General features: G+C 41.2%; 1 protein-coding gene across 1 annotated transcript in view; it reads right to left on the reverse strand.

Annotated features, from left to right (window-relative positions):
- Window positions 1–25,441, reverse strand: part of ME1 (malic enzyme 1) — a 330,426-nt gene that overhangs the window by 122,593 nt on the left and 182,392 nt on the right. Inside the window, exon 6 of the mRNA XM_037894397.2 lies at window positions 20,232–20,335. Coding sequence (XP_037750325.1) covers window positions 20,232–20,335 — 104 coding nt within the window. The remainder of the gene's footprint in view (window positions 1–20,231; window positions 20,336–25,441) is intronic.

Below are 25,441 nucleotides of genomic sequence, written 5' to 3' on the forward strand. Positions count from 1 at the left end.
CATATGACAAAACATCTTTTCCACCCTCGCTAACTATACTGGCTGTTTATGTATTGAATAGATTCAGTATGTACTGAGACAGGCTTTAACAGCAGTCAGTTTTAACTTGTTTAGGACTATATTAACTTCCTCATAATTTCAGATAAAAGTAATTGGCATGAATCAGATTGCATTCCTGGTTAATATTTTTTACAGTATACCTATAAAAATTAGATCAGTATATTTACTGCAGTACATAAACAGTCAAATTCACCCTAGTGCAGAGGGCCTCCCATGGCTTTCCTGAGCACTTAAATCACATTTAAGTCCTCAATTTAGGCCTTGCATTGTGTGCAGGGCGTAATGCAGACCCTGCACTGGTGTGAATTTCATCTTCACAGAAATGCAAGGTTTGCACACATTTAGGATTGATCCTACAAACACTGAATGGTTGTAACTTTATGCATGTGCATAAGCATTTGCAAGAGCAGAGCTTTAGAACCCAAATAAGTGTGGGACCAAAGGATGTTTTTCGTCTCACAGGAAAAATTAAGAAAATTCACAGAATCACAGAATATCAGGGTTGGAAGGGACCTCAGGAGGTCATCTAGTCCAACCCCCTGCTCAAAGCAGGACCGATCCCCAACTAAATCATCCCAGCCAGGGTTTTGTCAAGCCTGACCTTAAAAACTTCTAAGGAAGGAGATTCTACCACCTCCCTAGGTAATGCATTCCAGTGTTTCACCACCCTCCTAGTGAAAAAGTTTTTCCTAATATCCAACCTAAATCTCCCCCACTGCAGCTTGAGACCATTACTCCTTGTTCTGTCATCTGCTACCACTGAGAACAGTCTAGATCCATCCTCTTTGGAACCCCCTTTCAGGTAGTTGAAAGCAGCTATCAAAACCCCCTCAGTCTTTTCTTCCACAGACTAAACAATCCCAGTTCCCTCAGCCTCTCCTCATACGTCACGTATTCCAGTGTCCTAATCATTTTTGTTGCCCTCCGCTGCACGCTTTCCAATTTTTCCACATCTTTCTTGCAGTGTGGGGCCCAAAACTGGACACAATACTCCAGATGAGGCCACACCAATGTCGAATAGAGGGGAATGATCACGTTTCTCGATCTGCTAGCAATGCCCCTACTTAAACAGACCAAAATGCCATTAGCCTTCTTGACAACAAGGGCACACTGTTGACTCATATCCAGCTTCTCATCCACTGTAACCCCTAGGTCCTTTTCTGCAGGACTGCTGCCTAGCCATTCGATCCCTAGTCTGTAGCGGTGCATGGGATTCTTCTGTCCTATGTGCAGGACTCTGCACTTGTCCTTGTTGAACCTCATCAGATTTCTTTTGGCCCAATCCTCTAATTTGTCTAGGTCCCTCTGTATCCTATCCCTACCCTCCAGTGTATCTACCTCTCCTCCCAGTTTAGTGTCATCTGCAAACTTGCTGAGGGTGCAGTCCACGCCATCCTCCCGATCATTAATGAAGATATTGAACAAAACCGGCCCCAGGACAGACCCTTGGGGCATTCCGCTTGATACCGGCTGCCAACTAGACATGGAGCCATTAATCACTACCCATTGAGCCCGATGATCTAGCCAGCTTTCTATCCACCTTATCGTCCATTCATCCAGCCCATACTTCTTTAACTTGCTGGCAAGAATACTGTGGGAGACCATATCAAAAGCTTTGCTAAAGTCAAGGCATAACATGTCCACTGCTTTCCCCTCATCCACAGAGCCAGTTATCTAGTCCTAGAAGGCAATTAGATTAGTCAGGCATGACTTGCCCTTGGCGAATCCCTGCTGACTGTTCCTGATCACTTCCCTCTCCTCCAAGTGCTTCAGAATTGATTCCTTGAGGACCTCCTCCATGATTTTTCCAGGGACAGAGGTGAGGCTAACTGGCCTGTAGTTCCCCAATCCTCCTTCCCTTTTTTAAAGATGGGCACTACATTAGCCTTTTTCCAGTATCCGGGACCTCCCCCGATCGCCATGAGTTTTCAAAGATAATGCCAATGGCTCTACAATCACATCCGCCAACTCCTTTAGCACCCTCGGATGCAGCGCATCCAGCCCCATGGACTTATGCTTGTCCAGCTTTCCTAAATAGTCCCGAACCACTTCTTTCTCCACAGAGGGTTGGTCACCTCCTACCCATGCTGTGCTGTCCAGTGCAGTAGTCTGGGAGCTGACCTTGTTTGTGAAGACAGAGGCAAAAAAAGCACTGAGTACATTAGCTTTTTCCACATTCTCTGTCTCTAGGTTGCCTCCCTCATTCAGTAAGGGGCCCACACTTTCCTTGACTTTCTTGTTGCTAACATACCTGTAGAAACCCTTCTTGTTACTCTTAACATCTCTTGCTAGCTGCAACTCCAAGTTTGATTTGGCCTTCCTGATTTCACTCCTGCATGCCTGAGCAATATTTTTATACTCCTCTCTGGTCATTTGTCCAATCTTCCACTTCTTGTCAGCTTCTTTTTTGTGTTTAAAAACAGTAAAATCCTTGCTGATAAGCCAAGCTGGTCACCTGCCATATTTACTATTTTTTCTACACATCGGGATGGTTTGTTCCTGTAACCTCAATAAGGATTCTTTAAAATACAGCCAACTCTCCTGGACTCCTTTCTCCCTCATGTTATTGTCCCAGGGAATCCTGCCCATCAGTTCCCTCAGGGAGTCAAAGTCTGCTTTTCTGAAGTCCAAGGTCCATATTCTGCTGCTCTCCTTTCTTCCTTGTGTCAGGATCCTGAACTCTACCATCTCATGGTCACTGCCTCCCAGGTTCCCATCCACTTTTGCTTCCCCTACTAATTCTTCCCAGTTTGTGAGCAGCAGGTCAAGAAGAGCTCTGCCCCTAGTTGGTTCCTCCAGCACTTGCACCAGGAAATTGTCCCCTACACTTTCCAAAAACTTCTTGGATTGTCTGTGCACTGCTGTATTGCTCTCCCAGCAGATATCAGGGTGATTGAATTCTCCGATGAGCACCAGTGCCTGCGATCTAGTAACTTCCATTGGTTGCCATAAGAAAGCCTCGTCCACCTCATCCCCCTGGTCTGCTGGTCAAAAGCAGACTCCCACCACGACATCACCCTTGTTGCTCACACTTCTAAACTTAATCCAGAGACTCTCAGGTTTTTCTGCAGTTTCATATCGGAGCTCTGAGCAGTCATACTGCTCTCTTACATACAATGCAACTCCCCCACCTTTTCTGCCCTGCCTGTCCTTCCTGAACAGTTTATGTCCATCCATGACAGTATTCCAGTCGTGTGAGTTATCCCACCAAGTCTGTTATTCCAATCACAGTTTTCTCTCACTCTCTCACACTTTAAACAACAAATCAATGTACACAATTGTGTAATTACTGAAATATTTTCAGTTTAATTTCACACAATTTTTAAAATGATAAAGAATAAAAATATGCAGATTTCTATTCTACAAGGAGTATTCAACAAACAAAATAAAGCAACAAAGGGCATGACAAATAATAATTTTATTGCATCTACTATATGCTTGATAAAACTGAACATATTTAAATATTTACAAAATGGGCTTTTAATTTCAATAATCTTGTAAATCAAATGAGATCTCCTTTTCCTTGCCTACTTCCAAATGGGACTGAGATATAAAATTGAAAAAGATGTGTTCACCTGAAGTATTTTATTTGCCAGCCACTACTCTAATTCCTGGATATACCTTCCCCTTTTTTCCCCTCTACCATATTATTCCATGTAACCTGATAAGAGCTGTCAGGTCTAAAAATTAACTTATGTTTGGCTTGGTCCAGACAAATCAGTTCAACAAAGATGGAGTGATTTGTTAAAATTTCAATAAAACAGGATCTTTTTATACTCAAAGTTGGCAACTGTTGACGGGAGTTAATAATTTCCAAATGACATAAGTAGATATGTCGATGTTTCATGCCTGATTAGCTACAGATTATATGCAGTTATTAATGATCATTGTTTATTGTCTATAGATATAAAATGAACAAATTATTTTTATGAAACTTTAAGTGATTACATCACTCCCTACAAGAACTATGGACACTGAGGCATTGTGAAACCTTACCACACCAATGAGAACTCCTGGGATACTGTCTATGCAAACAGGAGTAAAGGGGGAACAAGATTACCATATCACCTGGTTACTTCATGCATCCATGAGTCGGGCCTGCTCTGCTTGACAAACAGGCTGTGGCCCCATACAACCCTGGGGACAGTAGCACCAACAGTGATCCCACTATGCCCTCCATATTACTATACACAACATTATTTCTTAAGTGTTTTGTAATTTTTCTGACTTTTGATGGGTTTTTATTAGACGAATGCTCTTTCCATTAATGAATCATCCCCCTAAATACTAACTGATGCCAGTTGGCATAGCTTGTTTCCTCCTAGAAACAGACTTATCTGAGTCATTTGGCCTGATTCTCAGCTCCTCATTTTCTCAGACTTACTCACAATGCACAGAAGTATAAGCTAGATGAGAATCAGACACTAACACTTTTAATCAGGCAAGTAATTCAAATTGGACTAGACCAGGGGTGAGGAAACTTTTTGGCCAGAGGGCCACATCTGGGAATAGAAATTGTATGGTGGGCCATGAATGTGCACAAAATTGGAGTTGGGGTGCGAGCTCTGGTTGGGGGTGTGGGTTCCGGGGTTGGGCAAGAAATGAGGAGTTCAGAGTGCAGGAGGGGACTCTGAGCTGGGGAGTGGAGTGCAGGGGGAGGGGGAGGGGGATGGGGATGGGGATGAGGAGTTTGGGGTGTAGAAGGGTGCTCTGGGCTGTGACCAAGGGGTTCGGAGGGCAGGAGGGAGATAAGAGCTGGGGTGAAGGGGTGAAGGCTCTGGCTGGGGGTGCGGACTCTGGGATGGGGATGAGGGGTTTGGGAGAGTGCTTCAGGCTGGGATCAAGGGGTTCGGAGGGCAGGAGGGGGATTGGGACTGGGGCAAGGGGTTGGGGCATGGGGAGAGGGTCAGGGGTGCAGGCTCCAGGTGGCGCTTACCTCAAGCAGCTCCCGGAAGCAGCAGCACGTCCCTGCTCCAGCTCCTATGCTGAGGCACAGCCAGGTGGCTCTGCATGCTGTCCCGTCCACAGGCACCACCCCTGCAGCTCCCATTGGCTGCAGTTCCCGGCCAATGGGAGCTGCGGGGGCGGCACTTGGGGCGGGGGCAGTGTGCAGAGCGGAGCCCCCTGGCTACCCCTACACATAGGAGCCGGAGTAGGGCTATGCTGCTGCTTTTAGGAGCCATGTGGGGTGCCCCGCAGCCTGCTCCCCAGCTGGAGCACCAGAACAGTGCAAGCTCCAGGCCCTGCTCCCCAGTGGGAGCTTGAGGTCCGGATTAAAATGGCTGGAGGGCCGGATCTGACCCACAAGCTGTAGTTTGCCCACCCCTGGACTAAACCCTGCTCATGGAGTGAAGTCACACTGAGTTCATGATCTCTGTGTGTATATAATGTCTTCTGCAGTTTCCACGATATGCTATGCATCCGATGAAGTGAGCTGTAGCTCACGAAAGCTCATGCTCAAATAAACTGGTTAGTCTCTAAGGTGCCACAAGTACTCCTTTTCTTTTTACGAATACAGACTAACACGGCTGTTACTCTGAAAACTGAGTTCATGGTACCAGTTCTGTAAGTAAGGCATGCAAACTTTGACCCAAACTGTTTAAATCAAAAACTACATCAGGAAATGATGAATATTGATGCCACATGATAAATACCACCTACTGAGTCTCAATTGGAAGTGGTTATTGTACAGCAGCTGGGATGATTTTAGCCACAAATATCATTGTATAGGGGGAAGGAGGGAAAGAAGGGGGAACCAAAGGAGAGAAGAGCTATAAACCACTAACCTTATTTGTCTTATTGAAAATTAACCAGAGATTTTGCCGGCATGGGGTGTGTGTGTGTATGAGTGTGTGTGTGAAATTTAGATGGAAATATTTCCTGATTTTTTTCTGGAAACATTAAAAGCTGTTCTGTTTCAGCCAGAGAATTTGTTATCCTCAGAGCTGATTATCAATTTCAAAGAAAATAACTGAATAAAATACTTGCGCCTGCTGGCAACCTGGACAATTACTCTAACTCTATTTTTAATATAAATAGAAGACAAATATTAGGCACACACTAAAGATACTGGGGTAAATCAGCATAGCTTATTTCTCTACAATAGAGTTTCCCCAGGTAACCCCAACAGAGGATCTGGCTCATCATTTACTGGACCTTTGAAATGTAGACTGTATTCCAAATTCAACACAATTGAGTTTCACCCACATATGATGGTGATGATTTAGCTTCCTTTATTCAGATTTCAGTAGATTAGGGATCAGAACTATGAGGAGATATTTCATATTTTAATATTTCAATTCCGTATGTTTTATAATTAACTTAAAAATCACTGCCATTGGATACTGTGCAATCCTATTAGACTAAGAATGAATGAAAAGCAAGTCTGAGAGACGGTTGCATGCTATTGTAGACAGACAGGCACAGACTCTTATTAAATATTCAATGGCAAAAACCAATGTTAACTCAGAGTTACAGTTGCTTGCTTGTATATCATTCCCGTGCAGAATTTTGAGTTGAGCAACTCAAACTTCTGAAAACCTGGCAATGCACATGCAACCACAACTCTGCCCTCTTTCAGAATGCCCAAGTATGCCCATTAATACATATACCTTTACTCTGACAGCCTCACAGTTGCTGAAATATACAAATTCTTCACTTCCCATTACAATCCATTCACTCTCACCTACAGGATTCCACATAACACTATTAAAGGGAGGGGAAAAAAAGGTTGCCCATTGCCAGTTCAAGCAATGCTTCAATATACACAAACTCACTGGCCCTTGGCACTGTCTCATTTCCCAATTAATCTTCTTCCAACACTTATTAATAGCAATGTTGGGTGCACTGGCAGAGTTGTGGGAGATGCCGGGTGATTGGGGAGTACTGGCAGAGCTGTGGGGTGCAGGAAGGTTGGAAGTTCAGTGGAGCTCCCAACCTCTTTTGCCTCCCTTACCATCCATCCCCATATATCCGCCTCCTGTCACTGCCTCTCCCACTATTCTGCCACTCCTCTGCTCCCCCATAATCCCTCCCCTCCCAGGAAACACATTTCTAGTTTTTCTCCCAAAGAACTTGGCTTACATTCCCTCCAAAATGAATTTGCCACTCATGACTCAGAAATTGTAGCAGCCTCCAGCCACTCAACTCAAAATTCCTTTTGTATTGGGGTTGGAGATTTGGGATTAATTTATCCCTTCATATACTAATTGAAGGGTGAGTTCACAGCCATCAAGACACCCGTAATTCATCCGATCATCAATAGTACCTCTCATTTTAATAGTAAAGCAGGAGGAAACTGGGTTTTTTTTTCAAGGAGAGGGAGGTGTAACTCAGGAACTCCTTGGGTCAAAATATCCCAAATTTGGATCACTAACTCTACCACATGCCACCATGAATCACACCAAATTTCAAAGAAATCTGAATAATCACTCAGATTCTAGACCACTTAAAAAGTCCAGTTTAAAACATATAAAAATGGCAGGCATGGAAACACTCTAGCTGTTTTTCTGCATCGGTGCATGCACAGTGTAAAAAATGTACATTTCCTTAAATTCAGGTTTCAGTTTGGGTCCCCCAAAGATTTAATGGGTGCCATGTACTATCTTGGCTAAAATTCAACAGATTAATATCATTCTGATCCACATCACACCAATAGTTATATATCTTGCTCTGGACCCAAAAAAATCCACCGAGAAACTTTTTTTAAAATGGCTATTTTTTCAGGGCTCATCTCTGGAATCTGTGGTTTCAAGGACTCCAAATTTGGGAAACTACCCCTCCTCTACACTCTCCTCAAATGTACCAAATTTCAAAGAAATCCAACTAAACATGCTGATTTTATAGGACTTAGAAAGGTCCACCTTAAGACTGCATCATGACATTGGTTTAAAGTACAGTGGCACTCTGGCACCACAATAATAAATCAAAACCAAATACAGTTCAGATTAAATATTCTGAGTCTCATAAAATAAAAAACAATCTCTCCTTTCTCTCCTCCTCTTCCCCCATAAGTTTGCACTTGTGTGTTTTATTGTTTTTAATTTTCTTTGAGGTAAATGGGAGATTGATTCTTCAAGACTTCTCCACTGAACTTAATTAAGAATTTTTCCTGTAATAATATTATAGCTCCTTCTATACAAATAAACTTCAGCTGATTAGAGTCTCAGCCTATCCTGTTATGATTTAGCTCTACTGTCAGATTCAGTTTTTATTATGTCATTTACCATGTCTGAAAAGTCAGTAAGGCATGTATTTTTACTCCTTCCAGAATAATCAGACATCATAAATTTGGCCCTGCAGCAATAAAATACTACTATTTTCTTTCAACACTCCTTTCTTGATGATGCCCTCTTCCTAACTACAATTAAATAACTTTAAAAGTTAACCTATTCTTTACAGTACTTATTTGGTTCTTTTTGATAACCTTACACATTTATGTAATCTCTTCATCACAAGGACATTTTTCATACTCATACGGTGCCCACCACAATGGGACCAACACCTGATCTGGTCTCTATGTGCTATCATAATATAATTACAAGATATATTAAAAGTGTGTCATTTCAGTTGCAAAGTCAAGTACTCAAGAGTTAGGAAATCCAACATAGATAGTGACCATGTAACTTTAATTCTGCCACTTGTGTGTCCATCCAGTGCACTGAATGAGGCTGCGGTCCAGTGGAAAAATAGTATGTGACCATGTTATTAAGGACTGTATCATAGTATATATGCACAAGGGGGTGGGGGTGAACTAAGTTTGTGTGTGCATTCATTAATTTGGCATTTCCTAACTTTCAAGTGCTTGATTTGCAACCTAAAACCATTCTTTTAATATAGTTTTTAATGTCATTTTAGTTTTTTTTAAGAAAGAAAGGTAAACCCCCCCCCCAATTCTGTTATGTGCAATTGTAACAACTCCCCATTCTGCTTCATCACTGGGATTGGAACCCTGAACTTTCAGCAATTCAGTACAAACTGCTGCCACTTGAATTACAGGACTAACTGCATTAGCTGGCACTAGGAAAAGACTGTTTTCCCAGACGGTTGGTCCAAGTGCTGAGTCCTAGGTGTGGAATCTATAGACAGATGAAAAAAGAGTGGCCCAGGTCTCATCCCCATTCTGGAATTGGGTGAGCTCCTTTCCTATATGGTGACTCCCAGATGGGGCAGGGAATTTTGTACTGGGGCAATGTGCCAGGTGAGAAGGGGGCAGCCCAGTCTGGCTCTATGTTCCTCCCTCCCACAAAAGCATTCCCAATTCAGTGCTGTCATCTGCTCTATGGTTTTGGGAGTGGCGTGAACTTACCCTTTGAATACTTATGTTTAGCTATTACTCTGGCAAGCTGACAATTTTTCTGAGAAATTTGAGAGGAGGGAAATGACAATTTGAACTGTTTATATCTCTGCAAAAATGGGGTTTCATGGAACAAAGACAAGGCACTCCTCTAGCTTTAGGACATTGCCCCTACAAAACATCAAAAGCCTGCTGCAAACACTGGTGGTGTGAAAGCATCTCCAAGAAAAATCCACACACATACTTTTTAATGAAAAGTACCAGGCAAGCTTAAATATAAGAGTTGCTACCAGCTCCCTCTATAATGGTTAAGATAGTGGTCTCTCCCTGTTTTGTTCAAAGATTTATTAATTATTATTATTCAATGCTTATATTTCAGTAATATCTAAGTTACCATGTTCTATAAGCATACAGAAGATGACATTCACTGCTGCAAAGAGCTTACAGTCTTAAAGACAAGATATAATGTCTGAGAAAACTAGGGGGTTGGCATGAGGATGGAATAATAGGATATTCACAGTTCTCAATTAGTCATTAGATATAATCACAACTCAGCACGTGCCTGACTGATACGAGGTTATAGTTTACTGAACACATTACAGAAGAGGTGAGTTTTGAAGAGAAGCTTGAAGGATTTTGACTGGAAGCTTTTCCGATTTGTAAGGATTCATATGGAAAAGTGCTCAAAGAGGCAGAGAATCAGATGATTGGCAGAGTGAAAGTGGGATCCAACCTTGTCATTTTAGGAAGGATAGGTAGGGCAAGGCTAAATTGTGCTTTTAAGATAAGAACCAAAAATTTGTGTTTGATGCAGTAGAAGAGGGGGAGCCCAGTGTAGGGGCTTTAAGGGTGTATGTGTGTGGAGAGAGACAGAGCAACAAACGAGGAAAATGATCTTAATAGGAGTATTTTGAATAAATTTTTGAGGAAAGAAAAGGATGCAATCAGGGTTTAAACAGCAGTTTTGGCAGTGTGGGCAGAGATGGGCAGTGTGAGCTGATCTTGGAGATGTTGTGCAGGAAGAAGCAGCAAGTTTTAGACACAGTTGGGATTTGTTCATTAAAAGAGAGGACTGAGTTACAGGTGAAAATTGAGAGTATGGGTCTGAGTGACAGAGAGGAGAGTGGTGATGTCCACCAAGATAAGGAAAGGGAGGAGGTGGGGTGGGTTTGTATAGCAAGATCAAGAGTTCAGTTGATAACCAGACATCAGAAGGAGACATCAGAAAGACAATCTGAGATTTTGGTTTTGATAGAGGGAGACCGTTTCCAAGTAAAATGTAAACTTGTGAGTCATCCACATAAAGAAAGATGTGTTTGCAGAAAAGACAATCCAGAGATAGGATGTAGAAGGAGAAGGGAGGGGATAGAATAATACATATATATCACTAGTCAAATTGTTTTATATTAAATTTACCCGAAATAAATTTCGCCAAGAAGACAAAAGCATTTGATAGTATCATCTAACATCAACACACCTTCTATGCACTGTAAAGCACAGTAGCAGACTTACAGATTGTAAGCCCACTGGGCTTTTTATACTATGGGTTTGTACAGCACCCAGCACAATGGGTCCCTGATTTTGGTGGTTTCTTTGTATATAAATGTTTGTTAACAACAGCAGAAACAACAAAAGTCAAAGGCAAATTATAACGGTTTGTGTGTGAATTTACTAAAATAGAAAAGCACCAGGGAGCCTTTTTCTACCTCACCTGCAGCTACATCAGGACTACACTTCAAATAGTCTTTTCTGGGAAATGCAGGAAAGTGTGGGGTCTGATACCAGCGCTAGCTAGAGGAGTGTGTGTAAGTGAGGCCATGTCCCCATCCTTTTGCACTGGGGAAAGAACTAGTTACAGTTCTCTAAAATGCAGCAAGTCTCACTGCTCACCATGCTCAGCACAGTGTTTAGGAAGCAGTCTGTCTTATGTGATGCCTCTAAGCACTGCTGCTTCAGCACTTCCCCGCCTCTGCAACATAGCTCAGGTGCTTAGGAGTCCCAACCCCATCCATAACACAGCAAATAGACTGTGTTAAAGCCCAAACTTAACCATATTACCAACCTCAAAAGGAAGCAACTTCAAGGCAATAATGCAACAAACTCTCCTTGAATTTGTCTGTCCCTAGGGACAGGACCTCTTCCGTGCTAACCCCTTAATTCCCTCTCTACAAAGATTCATTCCTACCTTCCTTATATCTCTGCACCCACCACACCCTTTCACTTCAACTCAGGGTGTGCTCACTTTTGTTTGTTTTTCCTCTGTGCAAACCACTCAGGACTTAAGTCTCAAGTTGCCAGAAGATTCATTCTCCTCACTGACAGGAGACTCAATCTGCTTGCTACCTATAGCATCCCATGTATTCCATGACCTCAGCCAGGCCACATATTTCCCCAGATGAACAATAGGGTCAAAATTTCTTCATTTTTTTCACAACAAAAAACACAATAGGATGTGCTGATGGCTCCCTCTATATTCTGGGTGTTTGCCATGTATGGCCCCCCATCTGGCATTCCCTAACCTCTTTGTTTTTCTCCACAATAGCTTCTCTGTCTTTTAACTCACACTCCCTCAGATTTAGGATGCATTATAGCCATGGTAATCTTTCCAATGGCTCCACCTCCAGTTTGTCAACTGCAAATTCTCTGCCACAGTTAACAGCTTTTTCAGAAACAGTCATGGCTGTACCATCTCTATTAACGCTACATAGTGCTCTAACATCAGCTCCATTAGTTGCCCTGTTGTTCATATTTCGAGCTTATGCGGACACAATGCAAATAACGGAAAATGTACCAAAATACACCTGTATTCACAATTAGTTGTTGTGTATATTATCAGAATTACTGAGTGGTCCAATCACTCCTTAATGATGTGCAGCCACAGTCACCTTTTCATTTGATCTGTTACAAGTACATTTCCTTGCCAAAATCAAGGGTTTTTCCAATTTAATTATGAAATTACTTACAAGTCACACTATATATTCTAATCTAATATTAAATGAATATCCCTCTTAAAACTGTATATTTTATTTTTCTGATATATAAACTAGACAGCTGTTTCTATGGTTAGATAACCTAACATAAAAGGAAATTTTTGTGTAAGCACAATGTGAAACCAAACTCACTTAACATCTGTGAATAATTCAAAATAATCAAGCTAATGGGAATTAATCACTACATTTTGGTTAATCTAATGCAAAGCATGTTGTATTACATTTGTTAGCAGCTTGGTTTACAGTTCTTAAAAGTAAAACCAACAAAGTTCATCCTTTTTTTTTTTTTTTAAGAAATGGAGAATGTTAATCAAACTGATTACAACTGTTACACAACTGATATTATTTTCAAGGTCTCACAACAGTGACTCTATAAAGCTAGACAAATTCAGAATAGAAATAAGGCACACCTTTTTAACAGTGAGGGTAATTAACCATTGAAACAATTAACCAAGGGTCATGGTTGATTTCTCCATCACTGACAAATTTTAAATCAAAACTGGATGTTTTTCTACTCTACAAATTATTTTGGGCAGGTTCTATGGCCTGTGTTGTGAAAGTGGTCAGACTAGATGATCACAATTTCTGGCCTTGGAATCTATAACCAATATCTGCAGCCTTGAAGGAATGAAGTTGAAAGTTATTACTGTCACACACAATGAGAAAACAATTATTTCTACAATGTGTTAATTTTGTGCTCCAATTGTTCTAAGGGATAATACTTAGGTCTAGATTATAACAGCCATAATTCTCTTGCTGCTAGAGAGAGAAGTAATAATCTACTACTGGTCTAGTAGCATATTTCCCACTTTGGGCAGGCTTTCCAGCCATTGATGGGTTGGAGGTGCAGAGCAAAGGTCATTCCCGGCCCATTCCCTACCCAACTGTGTGCAGAGGTTTCTCTCCCCATCGTGCAGGAGCCTGCAATGTATGTAGCCTGCACGGGGAGTAAGGTGGTACATCTGCCATGCCCCCTCCCTCACTTACACCAGTAGGGTATTCCAGCCTGGAGGTGGTAGAGTTACCTTTGCAAGCTTTACAGTGGTGGAGATTCCCTATTCATAGGGGGAATTCTCCAGTGCAGAGCTCCAGCCATTTTAAATTCACCTTGCATCATATAATCAGAGTTGAGTCCTACTGATTATAAAGAGGCCTTTCTTCTATCCTAATCTTTATCAGTCTCCAGCCCGATTCCATGTATATATTAAATTTCTGGTCTGCATATATATTTATCTTACGTATTCATATGGCCCCATTACCAGAATATCTGAAAGCCTCACAACCTTCTGTGAGGTAGGGAGGTAACTTTTACTGATGGGGAACTGATACACAAAGGGATTAAAAGTGACTTCTCCAAGGATTTGCAGGATGTCTCTGGTGGATCAAGAAATGAAGCCAGTCCCCAACCACTTAACTATCCTTCCTCTTTAAATTTCCTCTATAAACATCACTATTTAAGAGAAACAACTGCCACTGGGAAAAATTTTCTTCTTTCTATTTAATGTTTTATGATCAATAACCCCTTGAGGCTGAATATGAAAAACAGCTCTGAGTCAGTTTTCCAGTTTGAGTCATGTTCTTCAATGGTGAAGAAATGTGTCCATTTTTCTCATGGTATAAGGCATTCCTTCCATTCAAAATATTTTTTCCAAAATGATTCACTTTCACCATACTGGCACCAGAGGAAGAAACAGATGATGATGTCCAGGGAAATTATAGCACATGCCCACAGAGAGGGCAGCTGCTGGCAATGAGAAAAGAAACTAAAGCTGTTCACTGCATATGTGCCAACAAAAATCCAGATATATGCATCTGCCTACACACATCTGGAAAATCTGTGTTGCATTAGTTTCAGCTCATAAGGATACTGTACGAGATAACCTACCAGAATCTTTTTGTAGGGAGTAGACATGTAAGATTTTTAATCTATGAACTTTTAAATAAATAACATTTATAGAAAACTATAGAGGAGGTTTATTTTTTTGGTTTGGAGTACTATACTTTAGGAGACTATATCTTAATCTGACTTGGTTTCCAGAAGACACTGTCTTTTTGAATACACAGGCAGTGACATAATTGAATGTGATGCTGTATCAATCTGGAAAAGAAAGATTTGTTTCTTTGAAAAATGTAGCTAAAAAGACCTTTCATTTCCTTCCTTTACAAGTTTTATATATTTTTTTAAAATTTATAGGTGGGAGCATGTAGAGATATGCCCTTTCAGTAGACAGATTTGAAGGAACCTTATATGACATTACTCTATTGATCATGTGATTGTCTGCAATTAGTCTGTAGAACTAGCCACAGTTGTAAAGGAGTCATATAAATAGCATGTGGAGTATAAGTATGTGTATATATCCAAAGTATACACAGCATAATAATATAAATGGATATGCTGCAACAGAAGTACAGAAAAAGAGAACAAACAAAGACGAACTCTAGAAAGTGGACTTGGACTCATGCTAAACAGAAAGAACTTTGATGGATGATGCACAACAGGCATAGTTGGAAGAGCATGTTCTGCTTCTTTCTCAGCTCTGTTTTACTGACTCATTATAATTTGCTGCTTTTCCTTTCAGTAGACATGCCAACATTTCCAGCAAATTTTTCATGCAAGAAAGGAACAAAGCCTTCCTTTATTTATGAAAAAGCAGCATACCATATAACATAATTAAGTATGCTAAAGGAATATTTCAAATATACCACTTTTCATATGTACAAGTAGTAAATGATAAACTGCCTGGTGCTAAATAGAGTTCGCTGGTACCAATAGGAACTTCAATAGTTTCAGTCAAATAAATAAATATAATTGCCTTGCAATTCTCATATGTTCATCAGGTCATGTGATTTTCATGACACATTGTCACCATCAAAGCCCTGGGAAAAGCCTTCAATTTATAGCACTTCCATACTTTTCTACTCTCTAATAGTTCTGTTTTTTCATATTTGCCATTAGATCCAGGAGAAGCAGATCAGTCTTTCAGATGTCAATGTGAGAGAAAAGAAAAGCAAAACTGGATAACTGAAAAAGCAGATAGCCATGATTTGTCAATGATCAAACATTTTGTATAATTCCCTTTGATAACCAAAGATTTCCCACATGCAGAAATAATAAAGCGTTTAGGTCCTTAAAATTCAGTAGATTTAGACTCTTTCTACAGTTTTATTTCACCCTTTCTTCTAACACTCACATGCCCCTTTGCCAAGCTGTAGCAGATGCTGGAGCCTTGCAGATTAGTTTCCCAGTGGAGGAGAACTCAGTAAAATGGGTATATTGTAAGTGTAACTTGCTTTATTTACACACATACCAGTCCTGAAACAGAAGTGTAGGCAAACCTTTCTTTCAGGAATCTCAGTCCAACACCAATGTCTGGTTCCCAGGGAACAGCTCAAGAACCAACTAATCAGAGTCCAAGGCAGAGAGCAAACTCTGCCGCTTCTTGCTCCCTCTATCAAGCCCTTGCGTAACAAAAATGTAACTGCAGCAGAAGCATTGCTTCCAAGACTAAAAACTTGCTTGCACACTAAGAAAAATAACTTGGAAAAACATGTAATACCACCACCTGGTGACCCCTGCCATAGCAATATATTCCCTCAAAATCAGATCTGTCACTGAACACAAAGTTTGCAGAAGCATTCCATACCAAATTTGTAAATCAAAGCACTCTGTTGCCTTATTGCATATGTAGCTAGTCTTATTGTGCCCAATCCTCAGACCAGCTCCACCCTTTCTGCACTGCTTTGGTAGTGTAAAGGGGACAAAAAGCTGGCTTAAACAATCAGATGGGGATTCCACTTGGAAATGGAAATTGCTAGGAGGGGTAAAGCCAATTTTATTGGCTCTATGCCACCCTCTCTGGCCTCCAGCCCCAGAATAGAGGGCAGGAGAGGGCATGGCTGGAACATATTACAGCTGCACACTAAGTTATGCTGGGGGGGGTCACAAAGGTCCCTGGCTGGACTACTGGAAAGGAGGTGTGGCTTGGATAGATCTGAGGATCCACAGCACCATCAGCAATGTGAACTTCAATTTATTTTGGTGAATGCACTAAAGAACTAAAGTTTTGCAAGTGTTATGTACTAATGTTAAACTACAATAAAAGTGTTAATTTTTGAAAAACAGTATGCTACAGCCATAATACTTAGTTTCTTATAAGAGTCATTTATACAGAGTTTTCAAATATATTTTTAAAAATAATTTTAGTAAAGCTTGCAATAAGTATAACATACAACAGCGTTTCTCAAACTGGGGTCCGCAAAGGTACTCCAGGGGGTCCATGGGCCCCACTGATCAACTCCTCCCCATCCCTCCCAGCGCCTCCTGCACAGTGGGGAACAGCGCTCGGGGGAGGGGGAGGAAAGAGGCAGGGAAGAGGAGGGGCAAGGGTGGAGCGGGGGCAGGAAGAAGTGGGGGGGTGGGTCTTGAGGAAGGGGTGGAGTAGGGGCTGGGCCTGAGGCTGAGCAGGGAGGGCTTTCAGGGGGTCTACGAAAAATTTTAAATCAAAATGGGGGTCCTCATGTTGCCAAAGTTTGAGAACCGCTGACATACAATACAAAATGGTGTCTAAGTTGCCATAACCAAGCAATAAACATAAAAGGCCCTCATCACATTTCCAGACCAGGTCCAGGTACAAATTTTAGTTAAGCAGTCAAATGACTAAAGAAGTCCCCATATTTAGAATATTATATTACCCCCATCGCATCTGTTGGCTATCAGCGAACTGAAATCAAGATGTCTAGGCACCCAAATTTCTTTTCTCCCTCTGCCCCAATTCCCCTGCCAATCACCTACTATATGTGTTAAATTAAAGAATAATCTTTAAATCAATACAAATATATCTAGAAGAACAGTGCTTCCCAAAGAAAAATCAATTTGATTTGCCTCATCCATTCCCCTTTGTGGCATAACTTAACAGTAGCAACGTAACAAACAGAAAATAGCATTTCCTCTTATACTTACCCAAACCATGAGACTGTCTTTATTTATTCTCATATTAACACTGACTTTTTAAACTTAGACAGGATAACTCAGAAAGAAAACAGGAATTACATAGGCCAGCTACATTATAATAAAACTGTAATTGGATTTCTTGAGCATTCCGCTCCATTGTTATTTTACCTCACCCATAGCGCACAACTGTTTTGGGGTGTTGCTGTACATTGTTCAACAAGCTGCTCTTCTGTCATGGAAGTGGCTGTATTTCAGTGAAGGCTGAAGAAGTTGCTAGTTAGAGGTAGGGGTGTGTGTACACACTTACCAAGATTGTAAATCATTTGGATTTTTCTGGACAAATATTATATATACATGTATATTGTTAATCATCAAGAAACGTGGTTGTGAGAAGAAACATGTGACATTGTTGCTACAGTCAAAGGGGAGGGGGTATTAATATGACAGAGCTAGCTTAAAGTCACATGGCACTTAGTCAGATACTGGACGGTAGACGTTAATTAGGCCTTTCAGAAATCTGGATGCCACAAGATGAGAGAAAACAGAAAATCCCTCTGTTGGTGGATGAACTGCAGGTATAGAAGCCAGGTGAACTCTCACAGAGCTAACTAAAAGGCCAGATGAATTAAAATGCAGTAAGTAATCCAGTATATGGCTAATGTCTGATCTACAGGGTGATAAATACCACGATCATGCCCAGATGGAAAAATCTCTCCCACTTAGCTGCATATGTGGCTCTAGTGGAATCCTTCCTGAGGTTCAGAACAATTTTTTGCAAGCATTTAACCAGAATTCATCCACACTGTGAGGTAGCAAGATTAGGATGCAGAAACCTGTCCTAATTCTGAGACAGGAGATCCCCAACTAGGGGTAAAGTTATAGGTGGTCTGATTGAAAGCTGGTATAGGTCCGTGAACTAGTGCTGCATTAGCAAGGCTGGTTCCACTAAGATTAAATTGGTTTTGTCTGTTTTCATCTTCCTAGGTACCCTTGGGATGAGAGGAACTGGAGGAAACTCATTTAGCAGAGGATTGGTCCACAGGAGGAGAAATGCATCTCTTAATGAACCAGGACTGCAGCCCACCATGGAGCTAAACCTCTTGCATTTGTTGTACAGGTTGGTAGCAAAGAGGTTACTCACCCTGTGCAGTAACTGAGGTTCTTTGAGATGTCTCCCTACCGGTGCTCCATATTACGTGTGCTTGTGTCCCTACACTTACGATTGGAGATTTTCAGTAGCAGTGGCCGGCTGAGCCGTATTTACTTCTCCTCCAGTCTCACGTTGTGCATAGTGGCTATATAGTGAGGTACTGTCCAACTGCCCTCAGTTCCTTCTCTACTGCAGAGTCTATGTCTGAACTCCAAAGCAGAGGGGAGGTGGGCAGGTAGCAAAGCACCCATAGGAACACGCATCTCAACTTCTGTACAGAGTAACCTTCACTTCTTCTTTGAATACTACCCCTTTGGGTGCGCCACATTAGGTGACTGTAGAGCAGTGCCCCGTGTTGGATGGCTAGGTTTCGGAGCTGGATTTGTTAGGGATAATAGGACTTGCGCAACTGCATAGTGCTTTGTAAATGTATGGGCTGATGCCCAGGTTGCTGCTTTACAAATCTCTGTGATTGGTAGATTGTTCACAAAAACTACAGCGATCGAAAGGATCTCGGGGAGTCTGTTTGAGTCCCCAATGGGGAATGCTTAAATTACTAAATGTAATATATGAGGATTTACTTGGTAATCGTAATCAGTTTTACATAATATTTCACATGCTAATCGTAAACTACAAAAACCTTATGTGCTGAATGACTCCACTGACCAACCAAGGGGCATTTAGCACAAACATAACTAAAAACTTACCTTTTTTTCTCTTTGTAGGGCCCCTGAAGAGACACTAGCCAACACCTGCTTTGGTGCAATGCCCCTGTTTGTACCATGCAGTGAAATCACAGCTAACAAATTACCTTGTTGGAGCCTACAAAAAGTCTATAGGTGATTAGCTAAAGTTCCATTTTTTCGCTATATTGTCTGATCTCTAGTGGCTTTTTTTGTTTGAATTAATTTAGTACACTTTCTGAGTGTCAATGACGGGTACTCTTCAATAACAGAAATGAATATATCCTCTCTTCTGGCTGGAGAGAGAAAATAATGTAAGGAAACCCCAAAACATGTCTCCTGGGTTCAAGATGAACAAGTTTGGGACACATCATTTTCCAAGACTGGACTGAATCAGTAAATTTGTACCCCAGTATTTCTCACACCTTAATTTATCTCTTTGAAATTATGACACCACATGGCAGCAGGTCTGACAATCTTTCTGCTGGGCCTCACTGCAGAAGCTCCTGGAGACAACCCTTTCTTTGCACTTGAGTACTTGACAGATTCTTCTACACCTTGCAAAATCTGAATAGTTCTGGGATTTCAAATGCACATGGTGCATTCTAGGCACAAGAAATAGACAAGACTCGGAGTACAGCAGTAGTGGAGCCCATCTTACAGGCTGCTAGATCGGATCAGATCTCTTTATAGTTTCAAAGATTGAAAAGAAGAGGTGGGGGAATTGTTAGGCTGCAATCTAATGCCTCAATCCAAACCTGGAAAGGTTATTTCTGGAGCCACATGCGGCTCTTCAGAAGTTAATATGCGGCTCCTTGTATAGGCACTGACTCCAGGCCTGGCACTACAGGCACCAACTTTCCAATGTGCCGGGGGGTGCTCACTGCTCAAGCCCTGGCTCTGCCATAGGCCCTTCCCCCACTCCACCCCTTCCTACCCCATCCCCTGAGCCTGCCGTGCCCTTGCTCCTCCACCTCCGAGCCTCCTGCATGCCATGAAACGGCTGATTGGGAGGTGTGGGAAGGGAGGGGGGGGTGCTGATCAGCAGGGCTGCTGAAGGGCGGGAGGCACTGGTGTGGGGGAACACAAACATACTGCATACCTGAAAGTCACAGCTTGCATGAATTCATCAAGAAGGTTGTCATAGGCTTGACCCCGAACTCTTTTGTGCCTCAGTCCAATATATAAGGGATCTTTTAGCAACTCCTGTTAAAGAAAGTATGAACTATTAATAAAACAAGTTACTTTTTATTTACAGTCTAATAAAAACAAGGACAGAGAGAACAACACAGTGTTTGAATTAACTGGAATAAATGGGGTATATATCCATTAGCATATAAAGACTGAAGGAATGCAACAAAGAGATTAAAGAAATATTCAGTTGTATCATGTGGGCAATAGAATGAATCTGTGTCATTCCCAAGTGAAGAAGTAAAGGTTTAAGTCAGGTTTCACAACTTCTAGTACTGATGGAAATAAGTTAGAACCCTATTATAAATCATATTCCTTTTTTAATACTTCTCTTAGTTTAACGAATAGAAAGGAGGTACATAAAAAGGCTGGTTTTCCTCATAAAATTTGCTTTTCATATATCAAGGTTTCATACAGTGTTTTAGATTATAATGTTGGAGTACCAGCATGCATGGTATCCATTCCACAGAGAATAACCAAGTGCAGCCTTGCCCACCTCTAAACTAAGCTAAAACTCTGTGGTTTTGGATTATTCTTGTTCAATGAACAGTGTATTTCAGAGGCAGCATATCACATTTTATGTTCTGGTAGCTATGTTGTCATTAAAAAAAAGACCAAACTACCAGTAATACAGACTTATATTTCCGTATTATTACAGATCTGTCACAGACTCTTGGCTCTTTAGTTTCTGTAAGAGGTATGATTTGTCTTGCTATGGCACCAGTCCATATAAATATGGTTTCAAGATGCTCAGTCCCATCATTTGGATTCCTGGTATAAACCGAGTTCAAACTGTTAGCCAGTCTGCAGCTGTGCCATCTGCCAATAATTGCTTCTTTTTGATGCCTCTTCTGCTTTGGTTTTAGATGAGCTAACACAGTAACTTTTTATGTTCACAAGTTCACTGCTCAGGAATTCTTATGTTAGGGGAAAAGTAGCAAAATGTCACGATCAAAACTTTCTAGAATAAAAAACATGAGTTCTTATTCAGCTTTAGAAAAACAACAATGTTAAATCATTTCTCTTGCTATATGAAAAACTGTTTAATATGCAAGAGAACTATTCAGTGACAAGAAGCATTTATTTCTTTAATAAACTTGGTTATAGGAAATGTACATACTTTTTAGATGTGTATCAAGATTTGGCTTTGGATAAATTATTCAGCCAATTTTTGACCAAAATTAATACATTTTGCTGCAGCAAAATATTTGGTCATATATCTATTCACAGCTAACTAATGAGGATGAGGTGTCTGAGGAACACAGTACCTGCAACGTAGCTAACTTGGCAAATTCTTTTCCTCTTATTCTCATGTCGGTATCATTTCAGACACTTGCACCCTACCATGGTGTATCTGACTCCCTTTCTCATTCCCCATCACTATCAATACACCTATGTTTGTTCTCGCCTGGTCACCTTACTCTGTTCTTTCTTTTTTGACAGGTTACCTCCTTCACTTCATCAGCCTCAGCTTCTCTTCCTTATACGGTGGGGGGGGGGGGGGGCGTCTGGCGTAAACCAATCTGACTCCAGAATATTTTTTTCTTCACTCTGGCTTTATTTTTTTCTTTTTTACATGGTGGGCCTCAGGATGGACACTAGAAGTTCTCTTAAGCAAAAACACACACCCCCAACCTCATAATGCAAACAGAAATACTTTTCCCTGCCCCTTCTTCAGGGTATTACCTACTATATTGGCTCCTAGTCACCAGTCCTTCCCCCCCAAGCAGCTGTTACCTTAGTTTCTTTCCCTATAGGGAGGGGAGACAGCCTTTCCTTCCTGCTGCTGCCATTACCCCTGCTGCAGCTTGTCTCTCATCTCTGTCCTCCTCTTTCTCATCAGAAGAGGGGTTTTTAAAGGTCACTGGTACTCCTTAACTGGCCTCAGGTGTCTCTAGTTAACCTATGGTAAACTTTTTTTCAGCTCATAGGGAACAGGTCCTTCACCATTCTAAGGCTGATATATTTGCCTTCCACCACTCTCTTATATCTGTCACGACTGACTTTATCACACCTTCTTTTGCCTCCAATCTATCTGTGAGAAGTGCCAGGATGTTCTTCCACTCTGGTACTATAGGATATTTTAACACAACAATCTGAACACAATTGGGCTTGGGCTCATCCTGATCTGTTGTGGTAGTGAGTATTACAACTTGGGGCCTTCTGTTGAGAATGCTTTCATCCTGAGCACTGTGGGATTACCTGATGACAGCATCTCTTTTTGTGGGTCTTTGAGAGACTAATTTCAAATGCCTTTCTGAAATGTTGATGGAAACTGAATTATTTGGGACTAGCTGATGCTATATTGCACTGAAGCTGTGTAAAGGTCAGTTGGGTACCAGTTAAAAAAATTATCATTACATTCAAAGGAAGTTCTTTTATTGTTTGATGAAAGTTCAGTAGTTGAATGGCAGCCTCAAGGATCAAGAGGATAAGGAAATTATACAAATTACACAGAATTTAAGCTACTTTGCTCAGTGCAGAAGGGAACAGATTCGTCAATAGCCTAATCTTACCACCTGCATTCCATCCTCATTCTCCTTGACTTCCCAGCAGCTTTTGACAGTCAACCACACCCTACATCTTGAATCTCTGTTCTCCGCTGGCATTCATACCTCTGTCTTATGACTCTCTTCCTAACTGTCTTATTGCTCCTTCAGTATGTTGTTTGGAGGGTTGTTGCTGGCCCCCTCTCCACTTTTCAGTGGATATTGCCTTAGGCTCCATCTTTGGTCCCCCTCTTCTTTTTCTACACACTCTCTCTAGGTACTCTTAATTTCAGAAATATCTGTGACTCCTATCTATATGCTGATCGCTCAAATCCCTCTCTGCACTGACAAGCTGTCTTCCTCAATCCAATCCAGCATTTCAGTCTGTCTTTCTGATACCTGTGTTTGTGGATGTCAAGTCAACATCTCAAATTCAATATGGCCAAAACTGAGTTTTTGATCTTTTCTGTCAAAGTCCTCCCTTCTCCCACTTTTCTCTATCACTCTGGACTACACTACCGCCCTTCCCAGTGATCCAAGCCTCTAATTTGGGTGCCATTTTTGACTCACCCTTCTCTAGACCTGTCATAAATATAAAGGGAAGGGTAAACCCCTTTAAAATCTCTCCTGGTCAGAGGAAAAATCCTCTCACCTGTAAAGGGTTAAGAAGCTAAAGGTAACCTCGCTGGCACCTGACCAAAATGACCAATGAGGAGACAAGATAGTTTCAAAAGCTGGGAAGAGGGAGAAAAGCAAAGGGTCTGGGTCTGTCTGTATGATGCTTTTGCCGGAGACAGAACAGGAATGGAGTCTTAGAACTTTTAGTAAGTCATCTAGCTAGGTATGTGTTAGATTATGATTTCTTTAAATGGCTGAGAAAAGAACTGTGCTGAATAGAATGACTATTCCTGTCTGTGTGCCTTTTTTGTAACTTAAGGTTTTGCCTAGAGGGATTCTCTATGTTTTGAATCTAATTACCATGTAAGGTATCTACCATCCTGATTTTACAGAGGTGATTTCTTTACTTCTATTAAAAGTCTTCTTGTAAGAAAACTGAATGCTTTTTCATTGTTCTAAGAACCAAGGGTTTGGGTCTGTGGTTACCTATGCAAATTGGTCAGGATTTTTACCAAACCTTCCCCAGGAAGTGGGGTGCAAGGGTTGGGAGGATTTTGGGGGGAAAGACGTGTCCAAACTACATTTCCCAGTAAACCCAGTTAAAGTTTGGTGGTGGCAGTGGAAATTCCAAGGGCAAAGGGTAAAATTAATTTGTACCTTGGGGAAGTTTTAACCTAAGCTGGTAAAAGTAAGCTTAGGAGGTTTTCATGCAGGTCCCCACATCTGTACCCTAGAGTTCAGAGTGGGGAAGGAACCTTGACAAGACCCGTACTTTCACAATGTCTAAATCTTGTTGCTTCTTCTTACACAACAATTCTAAGATAAGGACTTTCCTCTGTTTACACAGCTACAACTCTCATCCAAGTCTTCAACACTTTGTGGCTTGACTGTGGCAAGACTTCTTCTTTCTGGCCTTAACTACTGCAACCTTCCTCCCTTCAAGTCCATTTAAAATGCTGTGGCCAAGATCATCTTCCTAGTTCATCACTCTAACCACATCAATCCCCTTATTTCAACCCATTCACTAGCTCCCTCTTTGCCTTTGCATCAAACACAAGTTTATTGTTTTTAACTTTTAAGGCCAGTCACAGCTTATTTAGCCCCAACCTAGCTAGCAAATTTAGTAACTTATGATACCAGCCTCAATCGTAATTCTGCCAACTTTCCCGGCCCTTACCACCTGTTATAAGATTGTTCTCTCTATAAAATGCCCACAGATGGTGCTCAAGAATATTCAGCATAGTTCCTTGGTTCTGTAGGACCGATAAAACTTGTTGCTGTTATTTTAAATGGCTTCTAGTGTGCAGCTCTTTACATGGAATCACTTTTCATGGAACTCTTACCGTTACCCGTGAGTCATCTTCTCCCGAAAAGCTTTCTCCAACTCCACCCCTTATGCATAACCAATACAGCTACTACTTTATCCGCCTTCAAATAAGTCCTGAAGATTCACTCTGTTGTGTTACCTAAAGAACACACCCTGCTGATCAAAGCTAGGCAGGTGATGAGCTGTGACTGTTCCTCTTTCCCTTCTCCCTCAATCTTACTAATGTTCCCATACTTCGCCTTACCTCTAGCCTAATTAAAAAACAAAACACAAAGGAATAAAACCCAAACAATAAGTCATGTAACTAAGAAGGTTGCATTAATTCTTCACCACGCTCATTTGCTTGTATTATATCCCCATTCCCTGACTTGTATCTGTTTTGTCTCTCAAGACTGTAAAAGACCCCCCTCTTCCCAGGAAAACAATTTTGTCGTATTAATGTTTGTACAGCCCAACAGAGCTTCAGCTTGACTGAATAATAATAATAATAACAGCAACATATTCTGAATAAAAGCTTTTAAGTATGAATTGAGATCTACAATCTCAAAACAATTTTGATAGATGACAGATTACCAGAAAAATCAGGTCGCTCTGCCAACATATTAAGTGATGGCTTAATTTAATAGAATTGATGTGACTTCTCATTTAAGAGAAATCTCTAGGAAACACAACACCACAGATCCAAAA

The sequence above is a fragment of the Chelonia mydas genome, chromosome 3 (genome assembly GCF_015237465.2).
Source record: "Chelonia mydas isolate rCheMyd1 chromosome 3, rCheMyd1.pri.v2, whole genome shotgun sequence".
Classification (NCBI taxonomy): Eukaryota; Metazoa; Chordata; order Testudines; family Cheloniidae; genus Chelonia; species Chelonia mydas.